General features: G+C 36.0%; 7 protein-coding genes and 1 long non-coding RNA gene across 16 annotated transcripts; 6 read left to right on the forward strand and 2 right to left on the reverse strand.

Moving 5' to 3' along the window:
• Nucleotides 1-492: 492 nt before the first annotated feature.
• On the reverse strand, nucleotides 493-2,096 carry LOC117127480. The gene is made up of 2 exons (XR_004450540.1): nucleotides 877-2,096; nucleotides 493-796 (listed from the first exon to the last, which is right to left on the reverse strand). It is a non-coding gene; the product is annotated as an uncharacterized LOC117127480 (long non-coding RNA).
• Nucleotides 768-4,672, forward strand: LOC103835599 (beta-glucosidase 40). Its single transcript, XM_009111769.2, has 11 exons — nucleotides 768-1,003; nucleotides 2,105-2,230; nucleotides 2,336-2,411; nucleotides 2,541-2,612; nucleotides 2,816-2,903; nucleotides 3,007-3,262; nucleotides 3,339-3,454; nucleotides 3,540-3,763; nucleotides 3,960-3,991; nucleotides 4,080-4,182; nucleotides 4,266-4,672. The coding sequence occupies exons 1-11, from the start codon at nucleotides 845-847 to the stop codon at nucleotides 4,550-4,552; spliced, it is 1,539 nt and encodes a 512-aa protein (XP_009110017.1). The 5' UTR covers nucleotides 768-844; the 3' UTR covers nucleotides 4,553-4,672.
• Nucleotides 4,673-4,915: 243 nt separating this feature from the next.
• Nucleotides 4,916-7,853, forward strand: LOC103835600. Of its 6 annotated transcripts, none has more exons than XM_009111771.3 (3): nucleotides 4,916-5,873; nucleotides 6,145-6,278; nucleotides 6,376-7,853. In XM_009111771.3, exons 2-3 carry the CDS (start codon nucleotides 6,152-6,154, stop codon nucleotides 7,470-7,472), a joined length of 1,224 nt encoding a protein of 407 aa, XP_009110019.1. In that variant the 5' UTR covers nucleotides 4,916-5,873; nucleotides 6,145-6,151; the 3' UTR covers nucleotides 7,473-7,853. The 6 variants fall into 6 exon arrangements, with proteins under 6 accessions (XP_009110019.1, XP_033133888.1, XP_009110018.1 ...); XM_033277997.1 differs by having other exon boundaries at nucleotides 6,379-7,853; XM_033277996.1 differs by having other exon boundaries at nucleotides 5,389-5,477.
• Nucleotides 7,854-8,149: 296 nt separating this feature from the next.
• Nucleotides 8,150-10,537, forward strand: LOC103835601 (zinc finger protein ZAT9). Of its 2 annotated transcripts, none has more exons than XM_009111773.3 (2): nucleotides 8,150-8,772; nucleotides 8,872-10,537. In XM_009111773.3, the coding sequence occupies exon 2, from the start codon at nucleotides 8,906-8,908 to the stop codon at nucleotides 9,851-9,853; it is 948 nt and encodes a 315-aa protein (XP_009110021.1). In that variant the 5' UTR covers nucleotides 8,150-8,772; nucleotides 8,872-8,905; the 3' UTR covers nucleotides 9,854-10,537. The 2 variants fall into 2 exon arrangements, with proteins under 2 accessions (XP_009110021.1, XP_033133890.1); XM_033277999.1 differs by having other exon boundaries at nucleotides 8,902-10,537.
• A 706-nt stretch (nucleotides 10,538-11,243) lies between these two features.
• LOC103835602 (CLAVATA3/ESR (CLE)-related protein 9) lies at nucleotides 11,244-12,283 on the forward strand. The gene has a single exon (XM_033278001.1). The coding sequence runs from the start codon at nucleotides 11,606-11,608 to the stop codon at nucleotides 11,954-11,956; it is 351 nt and encodes a 116-aa protein (XP_033133892.1). The 5' UTR covers nucleotides 11,244-11,605; the 3' UTR covers nucleotides 11,957-12,283.
• Nucleotides 12,284-17,096: 4,813 nt separating this feature from the next.
• On the forward strand, nucleotides 17,097-18,871 carry LOC103835603 (zinc finger protein ZAT9). Of its 2 annotated transcripts, none has more exons than XM_009111778.3 (2): nucleotides 17,097-17,399; nucleotides 17,467-18,871. In XM_009111778.3, exon 2 carries the CDS (start codon nucleotides 17,492-17,494, stop codon nucleotides 18,761-18,763), a length of 1,272 nt encoding a protein of 423 aa, XP_009110026.1. In that variant the 5' UTR covers nucleotides 17,097-17,399; nucleotides 17,467-17,491; the 3' UTR covers nucleotides 18,764-18,871. The 2 variants fall into 2 exon arrangements, with proteins under 2 accessions (XP_009110026.1, XP_009110025.1); XM_009111777.3 differs by having other exon boundaries at nucleotides 17,100-17,399; nucleotides 17,483-18,871.
• Nucleotides 18,872-18,985: 114 nt separating this feature from the next.
• LOC103835604 lies at nucleotides 18,986-24,316 on the reverse strand. 2 transcript variants are annotated; one of them, XM_018653827.2, is made up of 4 exons: nucleotides 21,718-24,316; nucleotides 21,001-21,063; nucleotides 20,454-20,908; nucleotides 18,986-20,271 (listed from the first exon to the last, which is right to left on the reverse strand). In XM_018653827.2, the coding sequence occupies exons 2-4, from the start codon at nucleotides 21,018-21,020 to the stop codon at nucleotides 19,160-19,162; spliced, it is 1,587 nt and encodes a 528-aa protein (XP_018509343.1). In that variant the 5' UTR covers nucleotides 21,021-21,063; nucleotides 21,718-24,316; the 3' UTR covers nucleotides 18,986-19,159. The 2 variants fall into 2 exon arrangements, with proteins under 2 accessions (XP_018509343.1, XP_009110028.1); XM_009111780.2 differs by having other exon boundaries at nucleotides 21,001-24,316.
• A 232-nt stretch (nucleotides 24,317-24,548) lies between these two features.
• On the forward strand, nucleotides 24,549-25,929 carry LOC103835605 (eukaryotic translation initiation factor 5A-2). Its single transcript, XM_009111781.2, has 5 exons — nucleotides 24,549-24,799; nucleotides 25,098-25,220; nucleotides 25,293-25,349; nucleotides 25,440-25,514; nucleotides 25,598-25,929. The coding sequence occupies exons 1-5, from the start codon at nucleotides 24,680-24,682 to the stop codon at nucleotides 25,700-25,702; spliced, it is 480 nt and encodes a 159-aa protein (XP_009110029.1). The 5' UTR covers nucleotides 24,549-24,679; the 3' UTR covers nucleotides 25,703-25,929.
• The last annotated feature ends 65 nt before the right edge of the window (nucleotides 25,930-25,994 follow it).

Genomic DNA, 25,994 nt, shown 5'->3' on the forward strand with positions numbered 1-25,994 from the left:
GCCTAAACGTTAGGTTTTTATACGATAAATAATTTTTTGACCTAAAATATTTTTAAAAATGAGATCAGTTTATTAACAAACAAATTATGTAATTAACAAACAGTTTTTAAAAATTGTTTAAGGGCCAAAAATATTAATTCGATCAATAATATAAATTTTATTTTCTATACGATATTTCTTAATAATTTTCATATAAATTTACCTTGCGCAAGGCGCAAGTCTTATCCTAATTTAAAATTATATTAGATATCTTACCATGTAAGATCTTTTTTTTTTGTCAATACCATGTAAGTTCCTTTTCTTTAACGAATATACCATGTAAGTTCTTATCAAAGTAAAATAGCAAAAAGAGATGCAAAATGTATAAAAGGTTACATAAATAATAATAAATAAAAAATATAAATTTAGTGAAGTATACTTATGTGGCTAGATATTTTTCTTCTATATAAGTGATTGGTAAAATAACAGAATATGATTTCATCCAACTTTAAAATCAACTTTATCCATATAACTAGTTCTATAACATAAAAAATAATTCACTATTAATTTTTGTACGTCTATTTTTGATATGTCTTTCATTTTCTTTTCTCAGCAACAGTTATTATAATGTATTTATATTTTTTTAATTAATAATTAGCATCTTATCCGAAGATTTCATTTCTTTTTTTATAAAGCCGAAGATTTCATATATCTCACATTTCCCACTTTCCTATTTATAGCACCCCTTTCATAGCTTTGGTTTTCCACTAGCACTCTTCTTTATTCTCCTTGTTTCGTATCTCTCACTTCTATCTTTCTGCGATCACCACAAAAGATATATGTACACGTAACTGGAGACGAAAAGATGAACAAAGAGATAGCTCCAAGAAGATTAACCATGTTGACGATGACCATAATTATGATGATGGTGACGATGGATAAGACATGCATATGTGCTGAGGAAATTTCCAGAGGCAGTTTCCCAAAAGGCTTTGTCTTCGGAACTGCTTCTTCTGCTTTTCAGGTCCCCTCTCCTCTCTCCTCTCCACTCTCCTTCTCTTTTTCCTATTTTTTATTATTCATTTTTTCATTTGTTTTATAATCTTTTCCTTTTAATGGAATCTGAAAGCAATATTATTCACGACCAAAAATTAGGTCACATCAGAACATATACGTTCCCCATGTGATATGTTTTTGTTCTTTCAGTAGCAACAAAAACATAAAAAAAATACGTCGACATATGAACTTTGTAGTTGGTAACACAATACTAAACCATTTTTTTATCTAACACTAATGAAGACAAAGTACTTTAATGTATCTTGAAACACTTAAGCTACCTCTGTAAATTCATGGTAATATTTTCTTTGTCATCATCATCATACTACTACTATGTGATTTTTGTATATGATTATACATTCATTCTTTTTATATTTAAACAATATATGTATTTGTTCTTGAAATATGGTTCATATAAATCGATATACAAACAAATGCGTGACGCGTAACCAAGGCCACATACCATTCATGAATCACGGGCATCCAATACATCCTCGTCCCGAACGAGGATGTATTGGATGGAAACATGACAAGAGGGGGTCGGTTGATCAAACCGACACAAAAGTACCAAGATATGGGATGGATGACAGTTCGTGGAAAAGGAAAACGAGGCCGTAGAGGTCGAGGTTCCAATCAAGCGCACTAATATCCTTCTTAGTTTGGTTAAGCTAAGAGTTGTACTAAGTTTTCAAACTTTTATAGCTCTTTTTTATGTCTACTTCATGTATCACACTTTCTCAAACTATATGATCTAACAAATCACATCTGTACTTTGTTTTAAATTTTAATGAAAGCCTTTTTTACAAAAAAAAAATACATCCTCGTCCCTTTCTTGTGGGTCTTTTCAAACAACGACCCTTTCTTTTACACATTTTCACAATTTACCCATTAACTTTTCTCTTTTTTCTTCTTCTCGATTCTTTTTCTCGGAATGTCTCTTACCTAACCAAGCACACACACAACTAATGTTTCAATTACTTTTTAAAAACGTTAGTACATAATAAAAATGAAAATAGTAGTGGACCGAGCCTTATATAAAAATAATTAAAGAAATCAATAATTGGCGCAGCACGAGGGGGCAGTAAAGGAAGATGGAAGAGGTCCTACCATATGGGACACCTTCTCCCACACTTTTGGTAAAATCACAGATTTTAGCAACGCCGATGTTGCTGTTGATCAGTACCACCGGTACGAGGTAAACCTCATTTATATAAACCAAATAAATTTCAATGTTTATACAATTCCTTAAAAAATTACACGAAGTAATGATTTAACTGAAATTACAAAATGGTGAGGGCAGGAAGATGTACAACTCATGAAGAATATGGGAATGGACGCTTACAGGTTTTCCATTTCGTGGGCTCGCATTTTTCCAAGTATGTTTCATACATTTCATTAATATTTTATATAGTTTAGATTGGATAAACTACAATATTTTTAAATTTGATATGGCCTTTTTGATGGATTGATAAGATTATGAGAATGATATTATGTGTTGTTTACAGATGGTGTAGGACAAATAAACGAGGCCGGAATCGATCACTACAACAAACTCATAAATGCTTTACTTGCTAAAGGTAGTGAACATCAATCACTGAATATGTTTTTTATTGAAACTATTGTTGGTTGATTTTTATTCATTTTTTATTTATTACACAAATCAACAATAGATGCACACTTGATGTAAAAAGGTTTTTGATTGAATAAATTTTACATTCATTCGAATTTTTTTTTATTGTTTGTTGAGTTTGACATGTATACTATAACGAAACAATTGTAGGGATCGAGCCGTATGTGACGTTGTACCATTGGGACCTTCCTCAGGCACTCCATGATCGATACCTCGGTTGGCTAAACCCACAAATCATGTACAATCCACACAAAAGGCGATATAAACATTTAATAGAACTATTAACTAGACATAAATGAATTTTCAAAAGATTAAAGGCTATATCATGTTTTTTTGGGCAGAAATGATTTTGCAGCTTATGCAGAGGTTTGTTTCCAGAGATTTGGAGATAGAGTGAAGCATTGGATCACGTTCAACGAGCCACACACATTCTCTATACAAGGCTACGACGTTGGTCTACAAGCTCCAGGCCGTTGCTCTATTCTTTTTAAGCTCACTTGTCGCTCCGGCAACTCATCTACCGAGCCTTACATCGTTGGTCACAATGTTATTCTAACTCACGCCACCGTATCAGATATCTACAGGAAAAAGTACAAGGTAAGTTAATACTACAATGAAAACATTATGTTATATAAAACTTAAGATATACAGATCTGATGTATACTTATAACAGGCAACGCAAGGAGGTTCACTAGGTATAGCGTTTGATGTAATGTGGTATGAACCGGAATCAAACAATAGAGAGGACATGGAAGCTGCACAAAGAGCTCAAGACTTTCAACTTGGGTGGTAATTTTCAACGAGTTATAATATCATTCTATTACACAACCACCTTTTTTTTATGAGAAAGTGATATATCTTGATACGGTATTAGGTTTTTGGATCCGTTGATGTTTGGGGATTACCCGAGTTCGATGAGAAGCAGAGTCGGAAGCAGATTGCCGGTGTTAACAGGATCTCAATCAAATTTGATAAAGGGTTCCCTAGATTTTGTAGGGATTAATCATTACACAACGTACTATGCAAGAAACAATGCCACTAATCTCATTGGCACTCTCCTACACGATGCCATTTCTGATTCTGGAACCGTCACTCTACGTAAGAAAAACCACACTTTAATCTTATTTAAAATGTAGTTATTGCATAATATAATCAGTGAAACATTCGCATGACTCATATATTTTTTAAAAAATAATTCACATAAACATAGACCCGTAAATTTATTTTTAAAATATTATTGAACTCTAACTAAATTGCCCGTTCACTTTGTTGATAATTTTGTTTTGAATTTCAGCTTTTAAGGGTTTAAGTGCGATTGGAGACAGGGTAAGAAAATTACTATAATCTCTAATAAGTTATACATCTAACAAATTAATTTTTAACCACTGGTGTTAATTTATGTTGTTGTCGACAGGCCAGTTCGATATGGCTGTATATAGTGCCTAGAGGGATGAGAAGCTTGATGAATTACGTCAAGCATAGATATGGAAACCCTCCAGTCTATATCACTGAAAATGGTAAACAGACACATCCGTTATAACCCTCTAAATCCACAAGAAATAGAGACTTCACGATGATGATTGTGTGCCTGTGTGTGTAGGAATGGACGATTCAAACAGCATTCTGATTCCAAGGAAAGAAACTCTCAAAGATGCAAAGAGAATCAGATACCACCATGACTATCTTTCGAGCTTACAAGCCGCGATTAAAGAGGATGGATGCAATGTGAAAGGATACTTCGTGTGGTCGCTGTTGGATAATTGGGAATGGGCTGCAGGTTATAGCTCAAGATTTGGTCTCTACTTCGTTGATTATAGAGACAAGCTTAAGAGATATCCTAAGGATTCTGTTCATTGGTTCACTTCTTTCTTGAACTCCACTTCTTGATTTTCCTAATTGGTTTCGCTTAATCTATACAAAACTTGTGTTATGTATTTGGATTTAGAAAAAAAGATATACTAAGCATAACAAAATCAATGAAAGTTAGTTGTCATGACAGAGTTTCAATTTGAAGTGTGAGCATATATAAATCTTATGACAAAAACCCTTGAAAATAAGAGTATTGTTTGTATATATAAAATGTTTCACCGCAAAAATAAACGGTCTCAGCTCAACTCACATGTATTAAAAAAAAGATTGAAAATTGAATGCACCACTTGCAGTATTAATTTTGAGAAACTATGCATTTCTTATATAATATTACATCTATTCCTGAAAGTAAGATTTTCTAAAGTGTTCACGCTTATTAAGAATTCAATAAATGTTTATAATTTATTTTTTTCTTTTACTTTATTATACACTTTCCAATAACTTTTCACCAATAAAATTTAATCAATTCAAATATTTTCATTTAATGTTCCTTAAAAGTATAAAAAGGTACATTAAACCTATAGAAATCTATCTTTGTGGAACAAGTAAAAAATCTAAAACATCTTACTTTCGGGAACGGAGGGAGTATATAGTCCTGAGTTGTAATATCTTGTTGTAACGTTTGAAGCTGAGCAAGGATAGTAACATTTCTCTAAATTGATATGGTTAGCATGATAATAAATATGGTAGAATTCTCTCCAAAAGATAACAAAATTTTGTGCTTTTATGTTCTGCAGTTTGGGTTTAATTGTAAGAAACGAGGAAACAAGGAATGAAGTGTAATATTTAGAAAGTAGTAAGGACTAGCTAGAAAAGTGTGCTGGTCTTAAATTACGAGGTCCAGCTAACATTCAGGGATTTTTTTACGGGTCAACCCGAATAATAGCACGAACCGTATCCACTTTTTATCTTCTTTCGTGTTCTTCCCCCAATTTTTTTCTTCGTAATCAATATTTTGATTTCGTTTTACTGCAATTTATTTTTTCCCAATTGATCTGTAGATTCATCTAATTGACATTTCCCTCTTTCGATTGATACCAATTATTACATATTTCGTCTGTTAAGAAAGATCTAGGGTTAGGGTTGTCGATCTCCTCACACGTCGTATAATTTCTCTATCCATCAATTTCTTTTGCTGTTTAATCAATTTTCTAAATTTGATGTTAATTTGATGCCGGAATCTAGGGTTAGGGTTTTCTTCTGAAATGGGGATTTTGATTTTCTTTTTCTAGCTTAAGCCTCTGAGTCTTACTTTATATTATCTGAGCCTTCTGGTGAACGTTATAGTTTGGTGAAGTTGGCTTGAAAACATTATCTGAGCTTATCTCTCTGTACATAGGTAAATAATAATACACACCATTTATTCTTATTTGAACTGTTTTGCTTTTAGCATTACTAATTCTGTAAGTTTTTGTTATTGTACTGGTTCATTGTTGTGTTACATGTCAATTTAAGTAGCATGCCTGTCCTTAGAGGAACTTATACAGTTAGGTATCTTACATACGGTTTGTTATAAGGTCTCTTGCATGCATGCATTTGCTTCACAACTGTGAGGAGATTCTTACCGTTTATTTCTAAAGATTCGAGTTGTTCTCTCGTGTACTATGTAGGTTGGAAATGGGATTCAAACGCCCTTTAGATGACAACAAGTTTCATGAGCTCCCATTTAAACATTCTAGACAGCTTGGCTTTAACGACAAGTCTATGCAGTTTGAAGAGTCTTCGCAGAGTCCTCTTGCCACAGGTAAACTATTCCTTGTGAATTTCTTTATGTTGTTTGTTACCGGACCAAAGTCTTCTTTGTGATTGAATCTTTTCTTTTGAATGGGTTTTGTCGACAGTAGTGGATGAGGGAGATCTTTTGAAACCCCAAGGAGGTGAAACCTTTGATGAAGAGTCATGTTTCGCTTACCCGGGTCTAGACATGGATGGTTGTTTTGACCGGGTCATGGAAGATTGCCACGGAGAAGATGCAACTCACCCTCCTCACTCTCCAAGAACGTTTGCTCCTGTTGAGTCTTTCTATTCTTTCCTCTTGGATCAGCCTGCTAGAAAGCAAGTGCCCACTGGACCAGATCATCAAGCCATGATTCCTGAATGGGAAGGTAGTCTAAATAGGAACCTAGAACCTCTAGGCACTGGTACATGTGTTCTTCCCATGCCGGCACATATGGATGACAACATAGTAGGGAAAGGTAGAGAGTTCTGTGTCTGCGAGGACATGGGTTCTATAAGGTGTGTGCGCCACCATGTTAAAGAAGCTAGAGAAGACATGGTTAAGGTGCTTGGATCTGAGAAATTCAGAGACATGGGATTGTGTGATATGGGAGAAGAAGTTGCACAGAGGTGGAGCGATGAAGATGCACTACTTTTTCATGAGGTTGTTTATTCCAGTCCCGTGACGATAGGTCGGAACTTTTGGAAGCACTTAGAAGCTGCGTTTTTGACCCGAACCAAGCACGAGATTGTTAGCTACTACTTTAACGTTTTTGTTCTTAGAAGAAGGGCCACACAGAATAGGTCTATGGTATTGGACATTGATAGTGATGATGATGAATGGCATGGAGGTTCTGGAGGAGGACCTTTGGGTGCTCAATATGTCGAAGAAGACTTTGCTGTCGAATCTCCTCTTCATCAAGAGACTGAAAAGTTCAATGAGAAAGTGCATCCACTTCATCAGGAAGAAGATGCCAGTATTAGTGACAATGATGAAGATGATACCAGAGAAGGTGGTAGTAGACTGTGTGATGAGCACAAGATGAATGCTGGGTATATGGATATGTTTTCTGGGTGCAATGAGGAGAGATTGAACGTGGGAGATGACTCATGCTTGACCTTTGAGCTTGCACATGATGCGGTGAACTCTATCTGGAAGAACTGTGCAAAGAAAGAAGAGACTGGTCTTGGAGATGAACAGAAGAAAGTTGAAGGAGTGTAAAGATCTGAAAGTTTCAACCAAACTGAGCAGCGTCATGGAGAAAGATATTTGGTCATGACTCATGTATCATGGGAAAACAAGGAAAGAAACAAGTGTGGCGGCAACATCATTTTGCAACAACTTGCAGAATGCTAGGAAGAGATTTTTGGGGTTATGGGGTCCTCCAAATGTTTCTAATTTCCTATTAAAAAGTAGAGACTAGAGAGAGAGAGAGAGACAGAGAGAGAGAGAGAGTGACTTTTTTAAAAGAAAAATGAATATGGCATGTGGAACCCTTGTGAATGTGCTGTTGTTTCAGTTTTCTTGGGGCCCTCTTCCCTCAAAATTCTGTACCTAGAAAATGTCAGAATCTCTCTGATTTTATTTTCTTTTGTACTATGATTTTAAGTAAAACATATCAAGAGAGAAACAAATAAAATGATTTTGGGTCTTGATGGAAACTGCAAAGATTAAGAAGTCTTTATTTACAAACATACATGACAAATGCCAAAGTTTGTTGCTTTAGAATCGGAGAATATGTGGTAGAGACAAGGAGCCAATTGTTGTTGTCTTGTTTGGACGTGGAGAAGTCTCTGTTTGGCCCCATGGTTTGTTATACCCGCTACCAGAATTGAATTTCTACTCATTCCAGTTTAGTAGTGTACTATAGAAAACTTTCAGCGGATTGTGCAATTTCAAGATTTGGTTTGTTTTTTTGAAAATTTTGAAGAATGGCCAAATATATTTTAACAATCTGTTGTATCTTTTCTCATACCCTTTTGCTTCCATGCATGAATTGAAAAACACACACACCTAATTAAGAGATAGAGAGAGAGAGAAAGCAGAGAGTGTGTGTTGTGTTGGTTGAGAGAGAGAGAGGAGGAATAGATCCAAAAATGCAGCTGACCTTTTTAAGTAACATCACTTCCTCTCTCTTTTTTTTTAAGTATTTTTTTTTTCTTATTTGCCCCAAAATCAAAAGAAAGGAAACAAATCTCTTTGTGTTCAAAAAAAAAAAAAAGGAAACAAATCTCTAAACTTCAAAGGATAGATTGTATTTTTAAAAACTTATCTCTTTGCTTCCTCTTATTAGCTCGAAGGTCAGATCTTGTACTTAGCTAGAGAACAACTGTCACATCCCAAACTCTGATCCCTAAGAAAGCATATCAACCTTTGTTGCTTCTCTCTCTCTCCCTCTCTCTCTCTCTCTCTCTCTCTCTCTCTCTCTCTCTCTCTCTCTCTCTCTCTCTCTCTCTCTCTCTCTCTCTCTCTTCGCTAAGAAAGCATCAAGCTTTGTCGTTTTGTGCAACATTTTTCTGAGGTAAACTCATCAGTCATGCTCACAAGAATGGGTTCTTCTCGCTAATCTTTAAGCTTTCGTTTACCTACCAAAGAAAACTCTTTTTCTTGATATATTCAGCTTGTTTGGTGTTGGATCATTTGTCTTAAGATCAATGGAGAAGATGATAGAGAGGGAGTACATGTGCAAGTTCTGTAACAAGAAGTTACCTTCTGGTAAATCACTTGGACGTCACATCAGGATTCACACCAACCAGTACTCACTTCTTTCAAGTAGCTACAATGGCAAGAACAACAACAATAAGAGGTTGGCGGATCAGAGAGAGATCACGGCTCTAACACAGCAGCAGCAGCAACTTTGTTGCAGAGAATGTGGTAAAGGTTTTGATTCTTTGAAAGCTCTTTGGAATCACATGGATTGTTGTCACTGTGAGGGAGAGAAGTTGGTGATGGATACTGAGACTACTTCTTCAGGTCCTACCAGGAAAAGATCCAAGAAGCAGTTCAGTTCAGAGTCTTTTAGTAATGGGAGCTCGTCTTCTTCTGCTTGTGAGATTGACCAAGAAGATAAGAACACTGCTTTGTCTCTCATGATGATGTCTATGGATTCTAGAGGACTTACCTTGGTGGTTAACTCTCTAGTAGCTGAGTCTTCAGAGAATAACTCTGATGATGATGATGATGATAATGGTGCTATTCTCTCTGATTCATATAGCTCAGACTCTGATTACTTCATGAATGGTCCAAAGAGGTCAGACTCAGATATCTCGGTTGATGGGTGTCTTAGGAACAATGGTGGTGAGTTTGGGGTCAAGGAGGGAAGATCAAAGTATGAGCTGCGCAAAAGCAAAAGGGTTGTCTTGCCTTGTTATGAGAGTGATTCTTGTGCAGTAGACACAAACAGCAAGAAAGCAATTAGTGCAAACAAGAATGGCAAATGTCACGAGTGCCCATTCTGCTTCAGAGTGTTCAAGTCAGGACAAGCTTTAGGAGGTCACAAGAGATCACATTCTTTTGTGAACCAAGAACACAGGGTCAAACACAAAGCTGCTGCTGATATGCGAATCGATCTCAATCTTCCTGCTCATGATGTTGAAGAATGAACCAGAGCCTGAAACCACAGGTCATCCCTTGGTTTTGTTTTCTTCTGGTGTTTGTTTTTCTTAAAGGTAATTCAAATGTTTGTTCATGTAAAGCCTTATCAATTAGCCATTTCTTTGCTTTAGGACTTCGAGTGTTGATCTAAAGCTTCATGTCTCTTACTAAGATTCTTCTTGTCTTCAACATTTAAAGATTTTTTTCTTTCTCTAGCTTTCACTTTATAAACCTTCCTCTGCAACTCGTACCTTAGTAATAATATACTTACTACACCTTGACCCACAAACCCATGCAAATGTTTATTTTCAATTTGCAGTGTTTTATATTTATTATTGTTTAGCTATTTATTTTAGTTTGTATAAGTGTAATCTTGTTAATAGTGTATTCTATGCTGATTAAAAAAACTAAAAATGACAGATTGCATTAGTTCTTTTTTTTTATTATATCCACATCGTTGAGACGGATGTCTGTTCATCATAGACTTTGGGGTGATTGGTTGAACTGTAGGAAGTGATTTTAACTTTAATTTTCATCTACAATCTTAATTACTACTAATCATGTTTTATCTTAGTTTTTAAAGTTACAACCAAAAAACTAAAGCTACAGCAAAAACATATAAAAAATGGTTGTAAAAATCTTATTTTCTAAAGCTTCATCTTTTTAGCTGTAGAAAATTTTAAAGCTACATCCCTTAAAACTAAATCAAAAAATTCTACAGACTAAATTCTAAAGTAAATTTTCTAGAGTTACAACCCAACCAATCACCCTATTTGTTTGTGTTTGTTTATATATATAACCAATTATAATAAATACTAATATATTTTTATTCATCAAGTTTTTATAGAAAATAAATAGTTTTAATTTTTATTTTAAATAAATAAGTTAATGCGAAATAGTTAATATTACATTTTTTTTCTTTTATCAAAAATTACCTTTTTATTATAGTTCAAATATAGTTGGATAGATTATACGTATATGAGATAAATTTGATTTAATATTTTTTTAAACTATGGTAATTTTATATACTTATATAATGTATAGCAGGATATATATTTATTTTACCCCAAACAAAGTCAAGACTATAGGATTACAAAAAAAAGTCAAGACTATAGCCATTACTCTTTGCTTTCTATAAAACATGTTGATGTTTCATTTTTATCAAGAAGAGATTTGTGTTAATTCGAGGTAAATGCAAAAAAAAATAACCAAAAATATTCAAAAGAAACTCGAATATTCTGGTATTTTTACTTTTTGAAAACTCACATTTTGAAGATACAGATGCCCTCTTTATTTGATGGACCGCCCTTATTGGGCTTATAATAGTTTTGGTGGAATCATTTTTAGCCCATGGAAACCAATAAAGACCAGATATATAGCTTAAGATCCACGTAACAGCTATATATACGTACTACATTTGTGTAAAAAACGTTCTTGTTTTCTTGTATTGGTTTGTGTAGTTGTATACACGTACTACATTTTCATGTAAAATACTTTCGATCATTTTCTTACGTACTATAAATAATCAGGTAGACAGCAATAGAAAGTGAAATAAATCGATCGGAATGTATCACGTACTATATTTATGTCTATGAAAATGAACCAAGGACCCACAAAACGAACTAATTAACGTTGATTCATGTGCATCTTCTGCGTTGCATTAAAATCCCAATTTGCTTTACTTCCCTCTTTCTCACAAAGTTTGAACTTTTCCTTGCTTCTTCAACAAAAACTTGCTATCTCTCTCACCAAATCGAGCAATGTCCACGACACACCTGAACCGTTCGATCTTGATCTCTCTCCTCCTCCTCCTCTTCCTTCTCACAACTTCCATCACTTATCCAGCAGCAGAAGTAAACCGGACGATGACATCAAGAAACTTCCGTTACCGAACTCACCGATTCCTCCCGAGGGTTCACCTCCCTTATTACGTGACTCCTTGTGACTCATTCTCTCGTCCTTACGCGCGTTCTATGTGCTTTGAGCTTCAAAGAATCCACCGTAGTAGCCAGAAGCAGCCACTTGTTTCCCCTCCTCCGCCGGAGATTGATCCAAGGTACGGCGTCGATAAAAGACTCGTCCCCTCCGGTCCAAATCCTCTTCACAACTAAAGCTCTTGCCCCAGTACGTATACATAATACATATAGACAGAGACCTTTGCTAGTTAGATATTTTATAGTTGACACATTTCTTGGGGTTTCTTGGAGTACATCTTGTTCGAGAGATCTGTGTTATTCATATATAGAGAGTTCTTTTGCCCGAAGACGCAGATTCATCATTTCTTTGTGGATCTTTATTGAATCTTGATTCTACTCTTTTGATCTTGTAATAGAGTCCTACGTTACTTGGGGAGATATTATTGATATTTTATTCTCAACGCTTGTTTTTTGACTTGTAGATTGTGTAAACAATCATGAAAATAGTGTTATTTTTGCTTATTTTGTGCTTATAGTTAAAAACTTCATAAGAAAATAGCAGAAAATATTTAGATATGGTTGAGCGAGGAGAGTACGAGGAGAAACGCATGAGTTCCATTAATTTGGGAGCTGTATATTATGTAACATGAAAGTCTCTATTTGTCTATGAATAAATTTATACTTCAAAAAATGATGGCCCATATATATATCCATATGTATCCTCTTCTCTCATCTCATGATATATCGCTGTAAAGTAATTAAATTCGCTTGTCTCTGTGAATACCCAACAAGACACTGATTTATAGAACCCTGCAAATATGATGAGTTTTTTTGTTGTTGTAACGTCTGTTTTTCTATTTCCAAATCAATTTTGGTTTTTGCTAAAAGGAATTTTCAACGTCTAGTCCGTTTACTAGTAGGTCATGATGCCATTATCATCCGATTCCTGATTATATTTAAGTTGTAGACAATACAATTCTAACAATTTGTTTTGTTTCATTACATAACGTGCAGTCTGTGTATTGACTTGGTTTTAATGAATGTGTGTATGTGTGTGAGTTGTACATAGATATAAAACAAACAAAAAAAATGTAGATGCTCTTTCATTTATAGGAAAAAACTTTTTACTATTTTCTTAGATGAGGAAAATAGTGCAAAAACCTGTGAATCAAGTTTAAAAGTTACAACCAAACAAAGAAAAAGTGGGAATATAAAAGTATATATTGAACACAGTTAAAAGAGTAATTAGTCTAGTGGTATAATAACAAGTCCATTAAGAAAAACACTATATCTCAACACTAATACGCTTGTTGCAGCTAAAAAAGTTAAAAGACTGAAAATAAGGAGAAACCGAAGAGGCAACAATGAATGACATTGATACAACTGAGAGATGGGGAGTGTAAGGAGGACTTTGGTGATAACATGAATTTTATTGGCAACAAAATGGAAAACAAACAAACTTATATTGTTAAAGACAAGAATAAAAATAAGAAAAACTTTGGATTTGAAAGACTCTAACCAAAAAAAAGAAAGGAATTGTGACAGACACTCTTACCCATTTTGAAAATGGTGGATAGTTTGTAGAAAAATAAGAAAATAGCTTTTTTTTTTGTGCACCAACTGATTAAATAAAACTTAAAGGTTCAATACAAAAGCATTTAAAGTTTGCTTGGCTAGTAAGTCAACAGAGGAAACAGAGTCTCTGTTAACCCAGCGAAAAGAAACAGAGGTGAACGCCTCTTTCAACGTTTTGATGTCCGATAAGATTCCATGCAAATCTGCGTAGGATGAGTCCTCTAGTATTGCTGTCACCAACATCTTCGAGTCTGATTCAAAAGAGATTTGATTGTAATCTAATACCAGTGCCTGCTCCATTGCTGCGCGCAAGGCAAGCCCCTCCGCCACGAGGGGTGATTTCACATAGGTGAAAATTTCTGAATCCGACCTATTGAGACCAGAATTCAGTTGTGAGAAGTTCCAAGCTGCTCCCGCAGCCATTCTTTCCTGATTCCAGGCAGCGTCAGTTTTGCAGGTGATTCCAATTCTTATTGTTTCTCCCGCCCGTTTCTTGGAAGGTTCAGGGTCCGTCTTCTTTTCCTGCGCTACTGCCCATTCCTTAGCATCCACAATCGCCTTCGTAACCACTTCCTGAGGTGTAAAGATTTTCTCTTGGAAGATTCTGTAGTTTCTTGTGGTCCATAACCTCCATATTACCCAGGCTGTGATTGAACCAGCATTTACTCCCGTAGGTGGTAGGCTCACCGCACCAACAACTGCGATCCAATTATCAACAAAACGATCCGACTCCAAGGGCAATATATCATTCTTGACTGGGACCATTCTCCACACTTCCTGAGCAAGAGGGCATGAGAAAAAGACGTGATCTATAGATTCCACGGCTCCGCAAACGCCACACTCAGCTGTTGGGATAATGTTCCGAGCTGCTAGTCTCTCATTGACTGGGAGGCCTCCATGGATCGCTTTCCATATTAGTAGTTTGATCTTCGTTGGTGTATGCAACTCCCACACTTTCTTAATCCATGGGACCTGTCTTAATGCTGCAGCCCCTGCCTCATCCGGCTTATCTTCTAAAGCCGCTAGGTATCCAGACTTCGTATTATACTTCCCAGAATCATGTTTTAACCAGATTCTCTTGTCGGGGCCTTTCTCCTTGCTTGGTTTGATACTTAGTATCTTATGGGCGATCTCTGGGAACAAAGTTTCCACTTTACCTATGTCCCACTCGCACGAATTTGCTTGAAATAGGGACTTGACAAAGGCTTCATTAGTCTGTTCAGTTGCTGGTCCCATCGGTGTCTCTGCTTTGGTCGTTGATAGCCATGCATCCGACCATATTTGGACTGTCTCTCCATTGCCTATTGCCCATCCAAGGTGCTTATTGACCAAGTCTCGCCCAATCAGTATACTTCTCCACCCGTGTGAACAGTTCTGTGACGCTTGGACCTCTAGCAGCGGACTGTACTTACAGTATTTTCCCTGCAGTATACGTGCTAGTAAACAGTCCGGGTTCTCCAAAATCCGCCAACTTAATTTGCCCAGTAACGCGTCATTGAAACTTTGAATGTCTCTAAACCCAAGGCCTCCATCTCTTTTCGAGTTTGTCATCTTACTCCATGAGATCCATGCCATCTTCTGTTGGTCTTGGTTTGGATCCCACCAAAATCTAGTTAAGGCGGACTGAATTCGTTTGCACAAAGAAGTCGGTAACTTGAAGCAAGACATCGAGTGGTTCGGCATTGCCGAGAGAACCGACTTAAGCATAACCATTTTGCCCGCTGAAGATAGGAATCGCGTTGACCACCCCTTAGCTTTTTGCCGGATTCTGTCCACTGTTGAGGTGAAAAGATCTTTTTTCCGTCTCTCAGGAGATTTCAATGATATCTTAAACGGGCAAGAGAAATCAGGGGGAGCTGAAAGACCAGAGAGCTCTTTTGTTGATCTGCGTTCCTTCATGTCTGAAGGGGATCTATACGATATAAAACATTCAGGGGACTTTTTGTCTTGGCGAGGAGTTAGACATGACCATGTAGTACGTTGCCGTCTGGATAGGGCTGTTGCAAACAGCAGCTGGTACGAGGATTTCTATGCAGGTCACAGCGAGTATCTTAAGTTCGGAGGATCAGATCACAAGCCCATCATTACTTGTTTTGACACTACACGAAGGAAGGGTAAAGGCTTGTTCCGGTTTGACAGGAGACTTAAAGACAACCCTGCAGTTCAAGAATTAGTTGAGAAACATTGGAGACAATCCGGAACAGCACCTGTCTCCAGGAAAATAGCCATTGTGCGGTCAGCAATAGTAAAATGGAATAAAGAGCAACAGAGAAACAGCAGGGAGATCATTGAGCAAAGGAAGAACGATCTTGAGGAGGCAATGACGAGCGCTAATGATGATGCAGCCCTGCTAGCAATCCTAAACCAAGAGCTGAAAGAGGCATATAAGTCTGAGGAGGAGTTTTGGAGACAGAGGAGCAGGACCCTATGGCTCAGCCTAGGTGATCGGAACACAGGCTATTTCCATGCCACAACAAAGGGTAGGAAAGCTAGAAATTGTATCTCTGTTCTAGAGGATGCCGAAGGTGGAGTGCATCACAAGGAAGAAGCAATCACCAAAACTATCGTGAATTATTTCACAGAACTTTTCACCTCTCATGAGGAAGAACGTGAACAAATCGTTAACCAGGCGCTATCTCCATTGATCACTGCGGCTGACAATGAGAAGCTTGTAGGAGAACCATCAGCGGAGGAAATCAAATTGGCAGTATTTTCGATACATTCGGATAAAGCTCCTGGGCCGGACGGTTTCTCTGCGGGTTTTTTCCAGGCCAACTGGAAGACAGTCGGAGATGACATAGTCCGAGAGATTCAAACCTTTTTCGCATCAGGCCTAATGCCGAACGGTATAAATGACACGCACATCAGGCTGATACCCAAGGGAGAAGGACCTCGGTTTGTAGCAGATTATAGACCAATTGCGCTATGCAACGTCTACTATAAGATAATCTCTAAGCTTCTCACCCGAAGACTACAACCGATCCTCTCGACCTTAATCTCAGAAAATCAGTCAGCTTTTGTACCGGATCGAGCCATCTCCGACAATGTGCTCATAACACATGAAGTTCTCCATTTCCTCAAAACGTCTACAGCTAGTAAGCATTGCTCCATGGCTGTTAAGACGGATATGAGCAAGGCATACGATAGACTCGAGTGGAGCTTCATTGAGCTAGTTCTTAAAAGATTGGGTTTCGATCAGAAGTGGGTCGGCTTGATTATGCAGTGTGTGACTACAGTCTCTTTCTCTTTTCTGATCAATGACACGGCCAAAGGGAGAGTCATTCCAACACGAGGTTTGCGGCAAGGAGACCCGCTGTCTCCTTACTTGTTCATCCTTTGCAGTGAAGTCCTTTCCGGGTTATGCTTGCAAGCTCAAAGCGAGGGATCGTTACAAGGAATCCGAGTTGCAACAGATTGCCCTCGAGTCAATCATCTCCTTTTTGCAGATGACACGATGTTTTTCTGCCGGACAAACCAACAGAGCATCAACAAGCTGAATGAGATACTGAAGCTATACGAGCAAGCATCAGGACAGATGATAAACAAGCAGAAATCAGCAATTACATTCTCCCGGAAAGCGCCACAGAGCCTGAAAGACAGAGTAAAAAAGGAGCTGGATATACAAAAGGAGGGGGGGAGTTGGGAAATAAGAAAATAGCTTAAAATACAGAATGCATATATAGTTTTAAAAATACCACAGATTTTATGTTTAAGAAAAAAATCATTAATCATTAGTACCATTTTTAAAAAATAAAGTTTTATAGATTGGTATCCACTCATTTAAACCTATCCTTAATCTCAATCTGATTATAATTTTTCATCTTTTCATTCCCAACTCTAAAAAAAAGCAAATCTCCTAACTTTAGATATTTTCAAAGTCTGTTTTATTTGTTTCCTGTTTTTGTGTTCTCTTTTGCTTGATGGTAGGATCTGTAATTTAACAAGGGAGGACTGTTACATTCCACAACATCTGATCTCTGTGAAAAAAAGTATCAAGCTTTGTGCTTGATGCTTCTCTCTCTCTTACCATCTGGGGATATAAGTGTTACTTCCAAGACTTGAGGTAAATCAAACAAATGGGTTCTCACTACTTTTCCTTCTTCTTCTTATGATGTTTGCTTATTATACAGTGTTTGATATTATTAGTCTTAGAAGATGGAGCAGTGCCAAGAGAGGAAGTTTGTGTGTAGGTTCTGCAGCAAGAGGTTCCCTTGTGGGAAATCACTTGGAGGTCACATCAGAACTCACATGAACCACGAGAACTCAGCTGATTCAGATGAAGATGAACTCAATAACCTCAGAGTCGACGAAAATGGAGGCAACTCTAGCTACGGTCTGAGAGAGAATCCTAAAAAGAACAAGAGGTTTGTGGTTCAAAGAAGCATGATGGCTCTGAAACACCAGCAACATCAACATCAACAGCAACTTCTTTATTGCAGAGAATGTGGTAAAGGCTTCCCTTCTTCTAAAGCTCTTTGTGGTCACATGGCTTGTCACTCCGAGAGAGAGAAGATAGTGATGGATAGTCAATCTGAGACTGAAGCTTCCTCATCACCTATCAGAAGAAGATCCAAGAGAGTTGTTGGTGGTAACATCATGAATCAGTACGGTTCAGCATCTTCTGATGACACTGGGATTGAGCCTGAACAAGAGGAAATGGCATTGTCTCTGATGATGATGTCTAGAGATTCAAGTTTCAAGAAAGGACATAACATGGTTGTGAACTCTCTTGCTGAGTCTTCAGACAACTACTCTGTGATTCTTGAGACCAAGTCATCTTCAGGAGAACAGCTGAAGAAAGTGGATGAGTGCTGTAAGAAAGACAACCTTGGAAGAGTGGAAAATGGTGATGTTATGTATGAATCAGATAACTCTGATTCTGGCTACTTCAGGAATGGACCAAAGAAGTTGGACTCGGACGTTTTTGTTGATGATGGATTCAGTAACAAGGCTGCAATGGGATTCAACAGCTCACAGGATAAGAGCTTGAACAGATTCAAGAAAGAATGGTCAGGAACCGGATCAGGTCGTTCTGCTACAAAGTATGATCTGAGGAAAAGCAAAAGAGGGTTTCCTTGTTACGGTCGGAAGAGAACCAAGTATGAGTTAGCTGAATCAGTGTATGACAGTGGTGATCAGCTAAGCTTGGAGACTGAATCTTGTGCAGACACAATCAAGATTCATAGTAATAAATCCATAATGGTCAAGAAAGCAAGTGGTGGTGGTGGTGCAAAGAAGAAGAGCAAAGGTCATGAGTGTCCTATTTGCTTCAGGGTGTTTAAATCAGGACAAGCTTTAGGTGGTCACAAGAGATCACATTTCCTTGGGAATCATGAGCACAGGACTTTGGTGATTCAACAACAACACCAAGTGGCTCATGAGATGCATACACTCATCGATCTCAATCTTCCTGCTCCTATAGATTAATGCCATCAGCAGTAACTGAAAAATCAAGATTTTGTTCTCATTCTTGTTTTTATTTGTTCTTTGCTTCAGATTCAAGCATACTTTTTTACTTTTATTTGTTCATAATTATATCAAGCTATTGTCCCTTGTTAGAATTTTTTTAAATATTAATCAGATTAAATTTGGTTATTAGTTAAGAGTATAATAGGATTTTATACTTTAAAGATCATATTAGAACAATGATTGGTAGAAAAAGGTATACTGTACCTTGGCGTCAAGCAGTTGCAATAATAAACAGATGTATCTTTTGTATAACCAGCAAAAGTTGACATTCAATAACATCAATGTATTGTAATACTAATTGTAGTCTTTGTAATGTTTCAAGGTTTGTGAAGTTCTGATTGTTTCATGAAACTATCATGTTAAGATGACAGTTGCAGGAGGGCACCTTTGTCTCCTCGGTCTTCTTGTTGCTTTTCCCCATCCTGTAGCCCTTAGTCTCATAAGCCCACCAAACAACTGTATATCTTCAGCGACTTCGTGCCTTGATAGAGAGGAGAGTCCAGGGAGAGTATCTCTCTGGAAATCCCCCCTCTTCGGTCTTCCTCTTCTTGCTTTTCCTCTTCTTGGCTTGTTCAAGCCCGTACCTTCGAAGCTCATATTCTCAGGGACTAATGGCTCTGGCATGTAGTCTTCTTCCTTGGTTGGTTGTAAACTCAGTGTCATGGCTTCAAAGTAGTCAATCTCCCCAGAAGAATACTCTTGTGGAGAACCATCAATCTTTCTTTCTAACTCATCACCACAAGAAGTGATAATGTCTGCGAACCAAGAGAGCTGACTTTTGGAAGCGACATCAGTTGAAGAATAAGAAGCTGCGTCATCAGGATGATCAGGCAATGAAATGGCGACTATTGCTTCTGCTGCTCCCTTGATGAGTTCATCCTGCGAGCTATCTCCATCTTCTTCTTCTGCACTCTGGAGAGTTGGGGGAGCTTCCAAATCTACCGAAAAAGTTCCTTTTGTTTTCACTCTTAGACTAGAATGTAAGCCTGAAACGTCATCATCCTCACTAGCACATGCATTTAGATCAAAGCAGTGTCTTACGTTGGCAGCTTTGTTCTCTCCTTCCTTTTTAAGACAAAAGGCTTTAGCAACCGAGGCATCATCACATGGCAAGTTGATATCGAAGTCTCGCTTTAACAAGTGGTTCACTTCCTTATGTTGATCAGTGATGCACCTAGGATTCTTCCATGGTGAAGACAGATGGCTCCATGGTCTGATAAAGTCAGGGCGGTAGTCATTGTGTAATCTTGGAGCGTTAGATGATGCCACAGTTGATTCCACGTAGCTATCATAAGAAGCTTGAGGGTTCACTGAACGAGCTTCCATCTCACGATGTGCTCTTTCCCGGGAGAATGTTGCATTGCTATAATCAGTCGGAGGATAGCTCTGCCTCTGAGGTTGAACTGCATTGTCAGAACGGGAAGGTATATGCAGGTCTCTCTGACTCTGAGTGCTCCCGCCACGCCCTATTTAACACACAACCACACATGAAAAATTTGAGAAATATAGAACTTAAGCAAAAACGGCAACATGCAATTAAAAAAAAAACATTTTAAGAGCCGTCAACATGTATCATAAATGACACTATTACGACATATTTAAAAACAAATAATTAGAAATGGAATGAAATTGAAGGAGAGCATGTAACCTGCGTCAAGGACCATCAATCCATTTTGACTAGACTGCCCTTCAACATCTGCATTGTGAGGCACAGGTTCTGAACCTTGCAATGTGAGTGGCTCATTCAAGTCAGCTAATAAGCCATTAGAGCTCTTCACATCCAAGCAAGATCCTGAAGAGTTGATGTGGTGAGAAGCATCATCCCCTCTTCCAGATTTGGAGCGTTTATACGGAGCGCAGATTGTAATCTCATCGTTCTCATCCGTATCAAGATACTCGTGTGCAGGGAGTTGAAGGTCAATCATTTTTCTCCTGGCCTTAACAGGACTAGCGTTGCAAGCTTGTGAAGTTGAGTTTGGTAAGAGAAACACAGGAAGCTGTCTTTTAGTTGCATTCTCAGATGATGTATTATGATCACTCAAATTCATATCGTCAGTTGAGTTATTTCCCTTTACTTCTTCATCCACCAAATTCCTCTCAACTCTATACACAATCGGATCAATGAAAAAACCAAAAAAATATCAATACATGCGTAAATGAAACCATATGAGTAAAAATGAAATTAAAGAGGAGACCTGGTTCTTAAAAACGGCATCGCATTGTTTGTTTTTATGAAATCTCTCTCATATATGATGAATCTGCAGGTATTAAAGTCTTCAGGACAAAAAAAAACTTTTACACACAGGAGTCTTGCTCATATTCCTCTTATAAACACAACTCGTGCAGCTTTAATTGATATATGTAAAACTCGAAAACGCAATCACAACTCGTGCAGCTTTTTAAGTTTTAATGAAGTTGAGTTCCAAAAAAAAACACACAGGAGTCTTGCTCATATTCCTCTTATAAACACAACTCGTGCAGCTTTAATTGATATATGTAAAACTCGAAAACGCAATCACATGATTCTCGCGACAGAAGAAGAAGAAGCAAATTATGAAACAGTTTAGTTTACAAAAAAAAAAAAAAAAATATGAAACAGTTTAGTTTAATAGATAATCATTATCAAAAAAAAAAAACAATTTGTCGCATCTAAAAAGCCATATTCTACAAGTGGAGATCTTTTCAAACAAGGATAAACAAAATAAATAAAGTGAAAAGGGCAATAGATTATAATCACAGAGAATGTGGATTTTAGGATGGATTTGACTTTAAATGACTAACCTACATTCATCAAACAAAATAACACTGATTATGCAAATTACTTTGATAGAAAAATGGCAAAACAACTAGAAGAATTATAAAATAAAATATTTAAAATAAAATATAAAAAGTAGGGTGATAGAGATTGTTACCTCAGACCCACCACATCATCCGATCGCACTTTGAACAGAGAAAAAAAAAACAAATCTTTAATCGTTGATGATAAAATAAACACTCATTCCTATATCGCCGGTCAGACTAATAATAATCGAGAAATGAACAATAAAAATAAAAAACAATGTTCTCCCGAGATCACCTCTAAAAAAAAATTAATAGCGAATTTTATTTTTATCCAAAAGACTCATTTATAAAATAAGAGAAGAGAGACTGCCAAATAATCAATACTCCAAGAAAGAAGAAATCTCTCAAGCCGTCTTCTTCTTCGATCCGCTGGGCCAACTCTCTTTCTCTCTCTCTGTCTCTGGCTTTTTTTCTCTCTCTCTCAGATTCTATTATGGTGAAGGCAGCAAATAAAAGAAGAATCTGAGATTTTATATTCCTTTTTTGATTGGATTTTGTGTTTTCATAAAAACAAATATTAAATGCAGATGAAGACTGAAGAGACTTACCGTGACATGCCATATTTTGTCATACTCGGTCCTTCCCTTGCTTTTTTTTATTTTTCTAGTAAATTTGGTGCTGATAATTAAAATTTTATGTTTTGAAGTTTTTGAAAAGAAAAAATATGTTAAAAAAAATAACATTATAAAACTCAACGTGGATAAGTCAATTATGTACAGAATTCTAAAACATCGTCTAACAGAAAAAGAAGGGAATAATATATTTTAGTTCTTCTTTACTCTTTTTTATGGAACACTTTAGTTCTTTACCATTTCATCTAAATACTATTCCTTTAAAAAATACAATTTTTGTTGCAAAAATAAGTATTCTTTTTGAATTTCAGTGCAATTTATATCGCTAATTTATCTTTTTATTCCTACGGTAATTAACCAAAAAAATAAAACATATAATTTTAATAGTTAAATAAGACCAAAATTGAATATTTAACTATTTTTAATTATTTTGAAAAATCTAGAACGACAACTAATTTGAAAAGGAAAAAATAATATATTTTACTCAAAATCAATTATTATCATCCTTATTGTACTGTGTCTTGCAAATCAAATTCTTTCAGCAAAAGAAAAAAAGAAATATATGTCTTCTTCTTTCAGCAAAAACATGATGTCTTCTTACGAGGTAATACATAACAAAAATAAACGCATATTAAAAACAGTTAGATTTCGAAATCCAATATACGATTTTCTCTATATTCTCTGTCTTTTAAACACGGACACTAATTTTACTTTGACAGCCTACTACTACTATCTTTTCTCCGGACTGTTAACATTGATTTAAGCTTATACTAGATTATAACCCGTACACCCGTGCGAATAACATTTCATTTATAGATATAAAATTTTATATTATTTTGTATAAAATAATTTATAATAATATATTGCTGTCATTTTAAAAATAACTTAATAAATGATATATACTTCTAAATATTAAAATTTAACATATGTTAGCAATTTTATTTTTGTAAAAATTATTACTAAATTTATGATAATAATCATTTTAAAAAGTGAATGATATTCTAGTCACTTTAAACGGTAAATGATATTTTATTTATTTATCTTAATGAAAGCATTTTTTTAAATATATTAGTTTACCAATTCAACATAATTTTAATATGTTTGCACAAAAAACATAATTTTAATATGTAATTCATTAATTACTTCTATTTTAATATAATGTAGAACATACTTATAAAATTTATAAAATTAGCATATAATTTCATTAATTTGTTTATAATAAAAAATAATTTAAATTAATTTAAATTAATTTATAATAATATTATACTACTCGTTGTGAAATTAATCAGTGCATTAATTAAAAGAATATTTAAATTTTAAAAAATATTTTGTTAGATTTTTTCTCAACAGATTTTGTTATTCCTAAAACTAAAATTTAAATTTATAGTTAAAATAGATTTGTTATTAACATCCTTATAATTAGACTCCTACAAAAAAAACGCATATTAAAAACAGTTAGATTTCGAAATTCAATATACGATTTTCTCTATATTCTCTGTCTTTTAAACACGGACACTAATTTTACTTTGACAGCCTACTACTACTATCTTTTCTCCGGACTGTTAACATTGATTTAAGCTTATATTTGTAGTGTGCATAATTGTACCTTACATATATAACTTTACTTGATCCACCATAATAAGGAAACAAAATGCACCAACATGGCCCATTTATATACTAGTACAGTATTAAGAGTTCATGTAGAAATTAAAAAAAAAAGCATTGATAAAAGGACAATGGGCCGTAGATTGTCAGGTCTATTTAAGCCCATTTTCTAATGGTAATCATAAAAATCTCCTTCATGTTGGTTCATGTCTTCGAATTTCGTGAGAATGATATCCTCATCATTGACTGTGGAGTACGGAGCTCTAGTGTTTTAATCAAAACATGCATCTTAAAGAATAAGTGGAGTTCTCTGTTACGTTACTTGCCATTTGAATGTTTGATACGAGTGCAAGAAAGGATGATTTTGCAACATTCATTGATCATTGTAATACTCTGATGAAACTAACACTCATCTCAAGCAAGAACTACAACTCAAGAAAGATTAAACAATGAACCGAGTAATAACGGAACTCCTGACTTTTGGTTAACTCACAGGCTAAATGATTTTTTTGTATAAATGAAAAAAGTCCAACTTAAATCTGGCCTTTTCAAATCTAGAATAGTCTCATTTTATTATTTTTTAATAAGAAAATAAAAAAGGAGAATTTGTGCTAGCGATCAGACACCGCAAACAAGTGTAGGGCCGCGTGGTTTGCACGCCGTGACGCACCAGAGAAGATAAATCTAATTAAATCTCAACCGTTGAGATATTCCCATCCTACGGTTGAGAAAGATATTAATACAGTAACCCTAGCCTTCTTCCTCCGTATAAAAATTGATATCACTCTCTTTTTGTTTTGGTCATTCTCAATCTGATTCATTCTCCAATCTAATATCCATCTCTCTCTCTCGAAACATGTCGGACGAAGAGCACCACTTCGAGTCCAGCGACGCCGGAGCTTCCAAGACCTACCCTCAGCAGGCTGGTAACATCCGTAAAGGTGGTCACATCGTCATCAAGGGCCGTCCCTGCAAGGTATTGTCTCGATCTCGTCGTTATCATGATTCTAGATCTCTCTGTATAGCTCCTTTGATTTGGATTGAGTTTTTCAGATATGTTTAGTTTTTATTTAATTATTGTATCCTGTTCTGTAATGAAAATAAACATAGGTAGGTAGAGATCAGACAACAAGAGATGTGTTTTGTTTGAATGAATGAATATAAGGAATCTAGTTTTGTGTTTTTGATCTAAATATTGTTAGGGATAACAAAGTCTTTTGATTTGATATTTATTTATTTTTGCTTTTGGCTCTTTTGGGATGATTGATTGATAGGTTGTTGAGGTTTCGACTTCGAAGACTGGTAAGCACGGTCACGCGAAGTGTCACTTTGTTGCTATTGATATCTTCACTGCTAAGAAGCTCGAGGATATTGTTCCCTCTTCCCACAATTGTGATGTAAGTCTAAAACATAACTTTACTAGATTTGATTTATAAGACATGATCTGATTCAGATTTTTTTTTTGTCAGGTTCCACATGTGAACCGTATTGATTACCAGTTGATTGATATCTCTGAGGATGGCTTTGTACGTTAACTTTTCTCTTGACTTAATGTTTTGGTTTCCTCTTTGGACATGTTTGAAGTTATAATTTTTGTTTGTTTGGTCATGTTACAGGTTAGCCTTTTGACCGACAGTGGTGGCACCAAGGACGACCTCAAGCTTCCCACCGATGATAATCTCAGCGCTCTGGTTAGTTTTTTGTCTTTTTTTTTTTTTTCATGTACATGAATTGAGATTGTGATAATGAAAACAATTTGTTAAAAAAAATGCAGATGAAGAGTGGATTCGAGGAGGGAAAGGATGTGGTGGTGTCTGTCATGTCTTCCATGGGAGAGGAGCAGATCTGTGCCGTCAAGGAAGTTGGTGGTGGCAAGTAAACCAATAGTATCATTCTCTTTACACAGAGGATAATATTACTCTCTATCCAGTTGTTATAAGAACTAAAAAAAAAATGTTCTTTTCCTTTTTTTCTAATTTAGACCATTTATGTGTGTTTCGTGTTGCAAGACAACCATATCTATTGGTTTTGGATTGTTGAAACGTTTGGTGTTTTAAACAGTGAAAGTTCTACTACCCTTTGCTTATCATTAATACCTGGTGGTTATATGTTATTCAAGAAGATTACGTTTAAGCAACTTAGTTACTATTCAAACGATGTTTGTAAATCAT

Source organism: Brassica rapa, chromosome A08 (assembly GCF_000309985.2).
Source record: "Brassica rapa cultivar Chiifu-401-42 chromosome A08, CAAS_Brap_v3.01, whole genome shotgun sequence".
Classification (NCBI taxonomy): domain Eukaryota; kingdom Viridiplantae; phylum Streptophyta; class Magnoliopsida; order Brassicales; family Brassicaceae; genus Brassica; species Brassica rapa.

What these genes read in the sequence shown, in the direction of transcription:
- LOC103835600 (XM_009111770.3), top strand. Translation starts at nt 6,152, where the DNA reads ATGGGATTCAAACGCCCTTTAGATGACAACAAGTTTCATGAGCTCCCA. An exon ending in GCAGAGTCCTCTTGCCACAG is followed by an intron (nt 6,279 to 6,375) that starts GTAAACTATTCC and finishes TTTTGTCGACAG; the next exon opens with TAGTGGATGAGGGAGATCTT.
- LOC103835605 (XM_009111781.2), top strand. Translation starts at nt 24,680, where the DNA reads ATGTCGGACGAAGAGCACCACTTCGAGTCCAGCGACGCCGGAGCTTCC. An exon ending in TCAAGGGCCGTCCCTGCAAG is followed by an intron (nt 24,800 to 25,097) that starts GTATTGTCTCGA and finishes ATTGATTGATAG; the next exon opens with GTTGTTGAGGTTTCGACTTC. An exon ending in ATATCTCTGAGGATGGCTTT is followed by an intron (nt 25,350 to 25,439) that starts GTACGTTAACTT and finishes GTCATGTTACAG; the next exon opens with GTTAGCCTTTTGACCGACAG.
- LOC103835601 (XM_009111773.3), top strand. Translation starts at nt 8,906, where the DNA reads ATGGAGAAGATGATAGAGAGGGAGTACATGTGCAAGTTCTGTAACAAG.
- LOC103835604 (XM_018653827.2), bottom strand. Translation starts at nt 21,020, where the DNA reads ATGCCGTTTTTAAGAACCAG. An exon ending in ATGCCGTTTTTAAGAACCAG is followed by an intron (nt 20,909 to 21,000) that starts GTCTCCTCTTTA and finishes GATTGTGTATAG; the next exon opens with AGTTGAGAGGAATTTGGTGG. An exon ending in ATTGATGGTCCTTGACGCAG is followed by an intron (nt 20,272 to 20,453) that starts GTTACATGCTCT and finishes TGTGTTAAATAG; the next exon opens with GGCGTGGCGGGAGCACTCAG.
- LOC103835599 (XM_009111769.2), top strand. Translation starts at nt 845, where the DNA reads ATGAACAAAGAGATAGCTCCAAGAAGATTAACCATGTTGACGATGACC. An exon ending in TGGCTAAACCCACAAATCAT is followed by an intron (nt 2,904 to 3,006) that starts GTACAATCCACA and finishes TTTTTTGGGCAG; the next exon opens with AAATGATTTTGCAGCTTATG. An exon ending in TCTACAGGAAAAAGTACAAG is followed by an intron (nt 3,263 to 3,338) that starts GTAAGTTAATAC and finishes TACTTATAACAG; the next exon opens with GCAACGCAAGGAGGTTCACT.
- LOC103835602 (XM_033278001.1), top strand. Translation starts at nt 11,606, where the DNA reads ATGTCCACGACACACCTGAACCGTTCGATCTTGATCTCTCTCCTCCTC.
- LOC103835603 (XM_009111778.3), top strand. Translation starts at nt 17,492, where the DNA reads ATGGAGCAGTGCCAAGAGAGGAAGTTTGTGTGTAGGTTCTGCAGCAAG.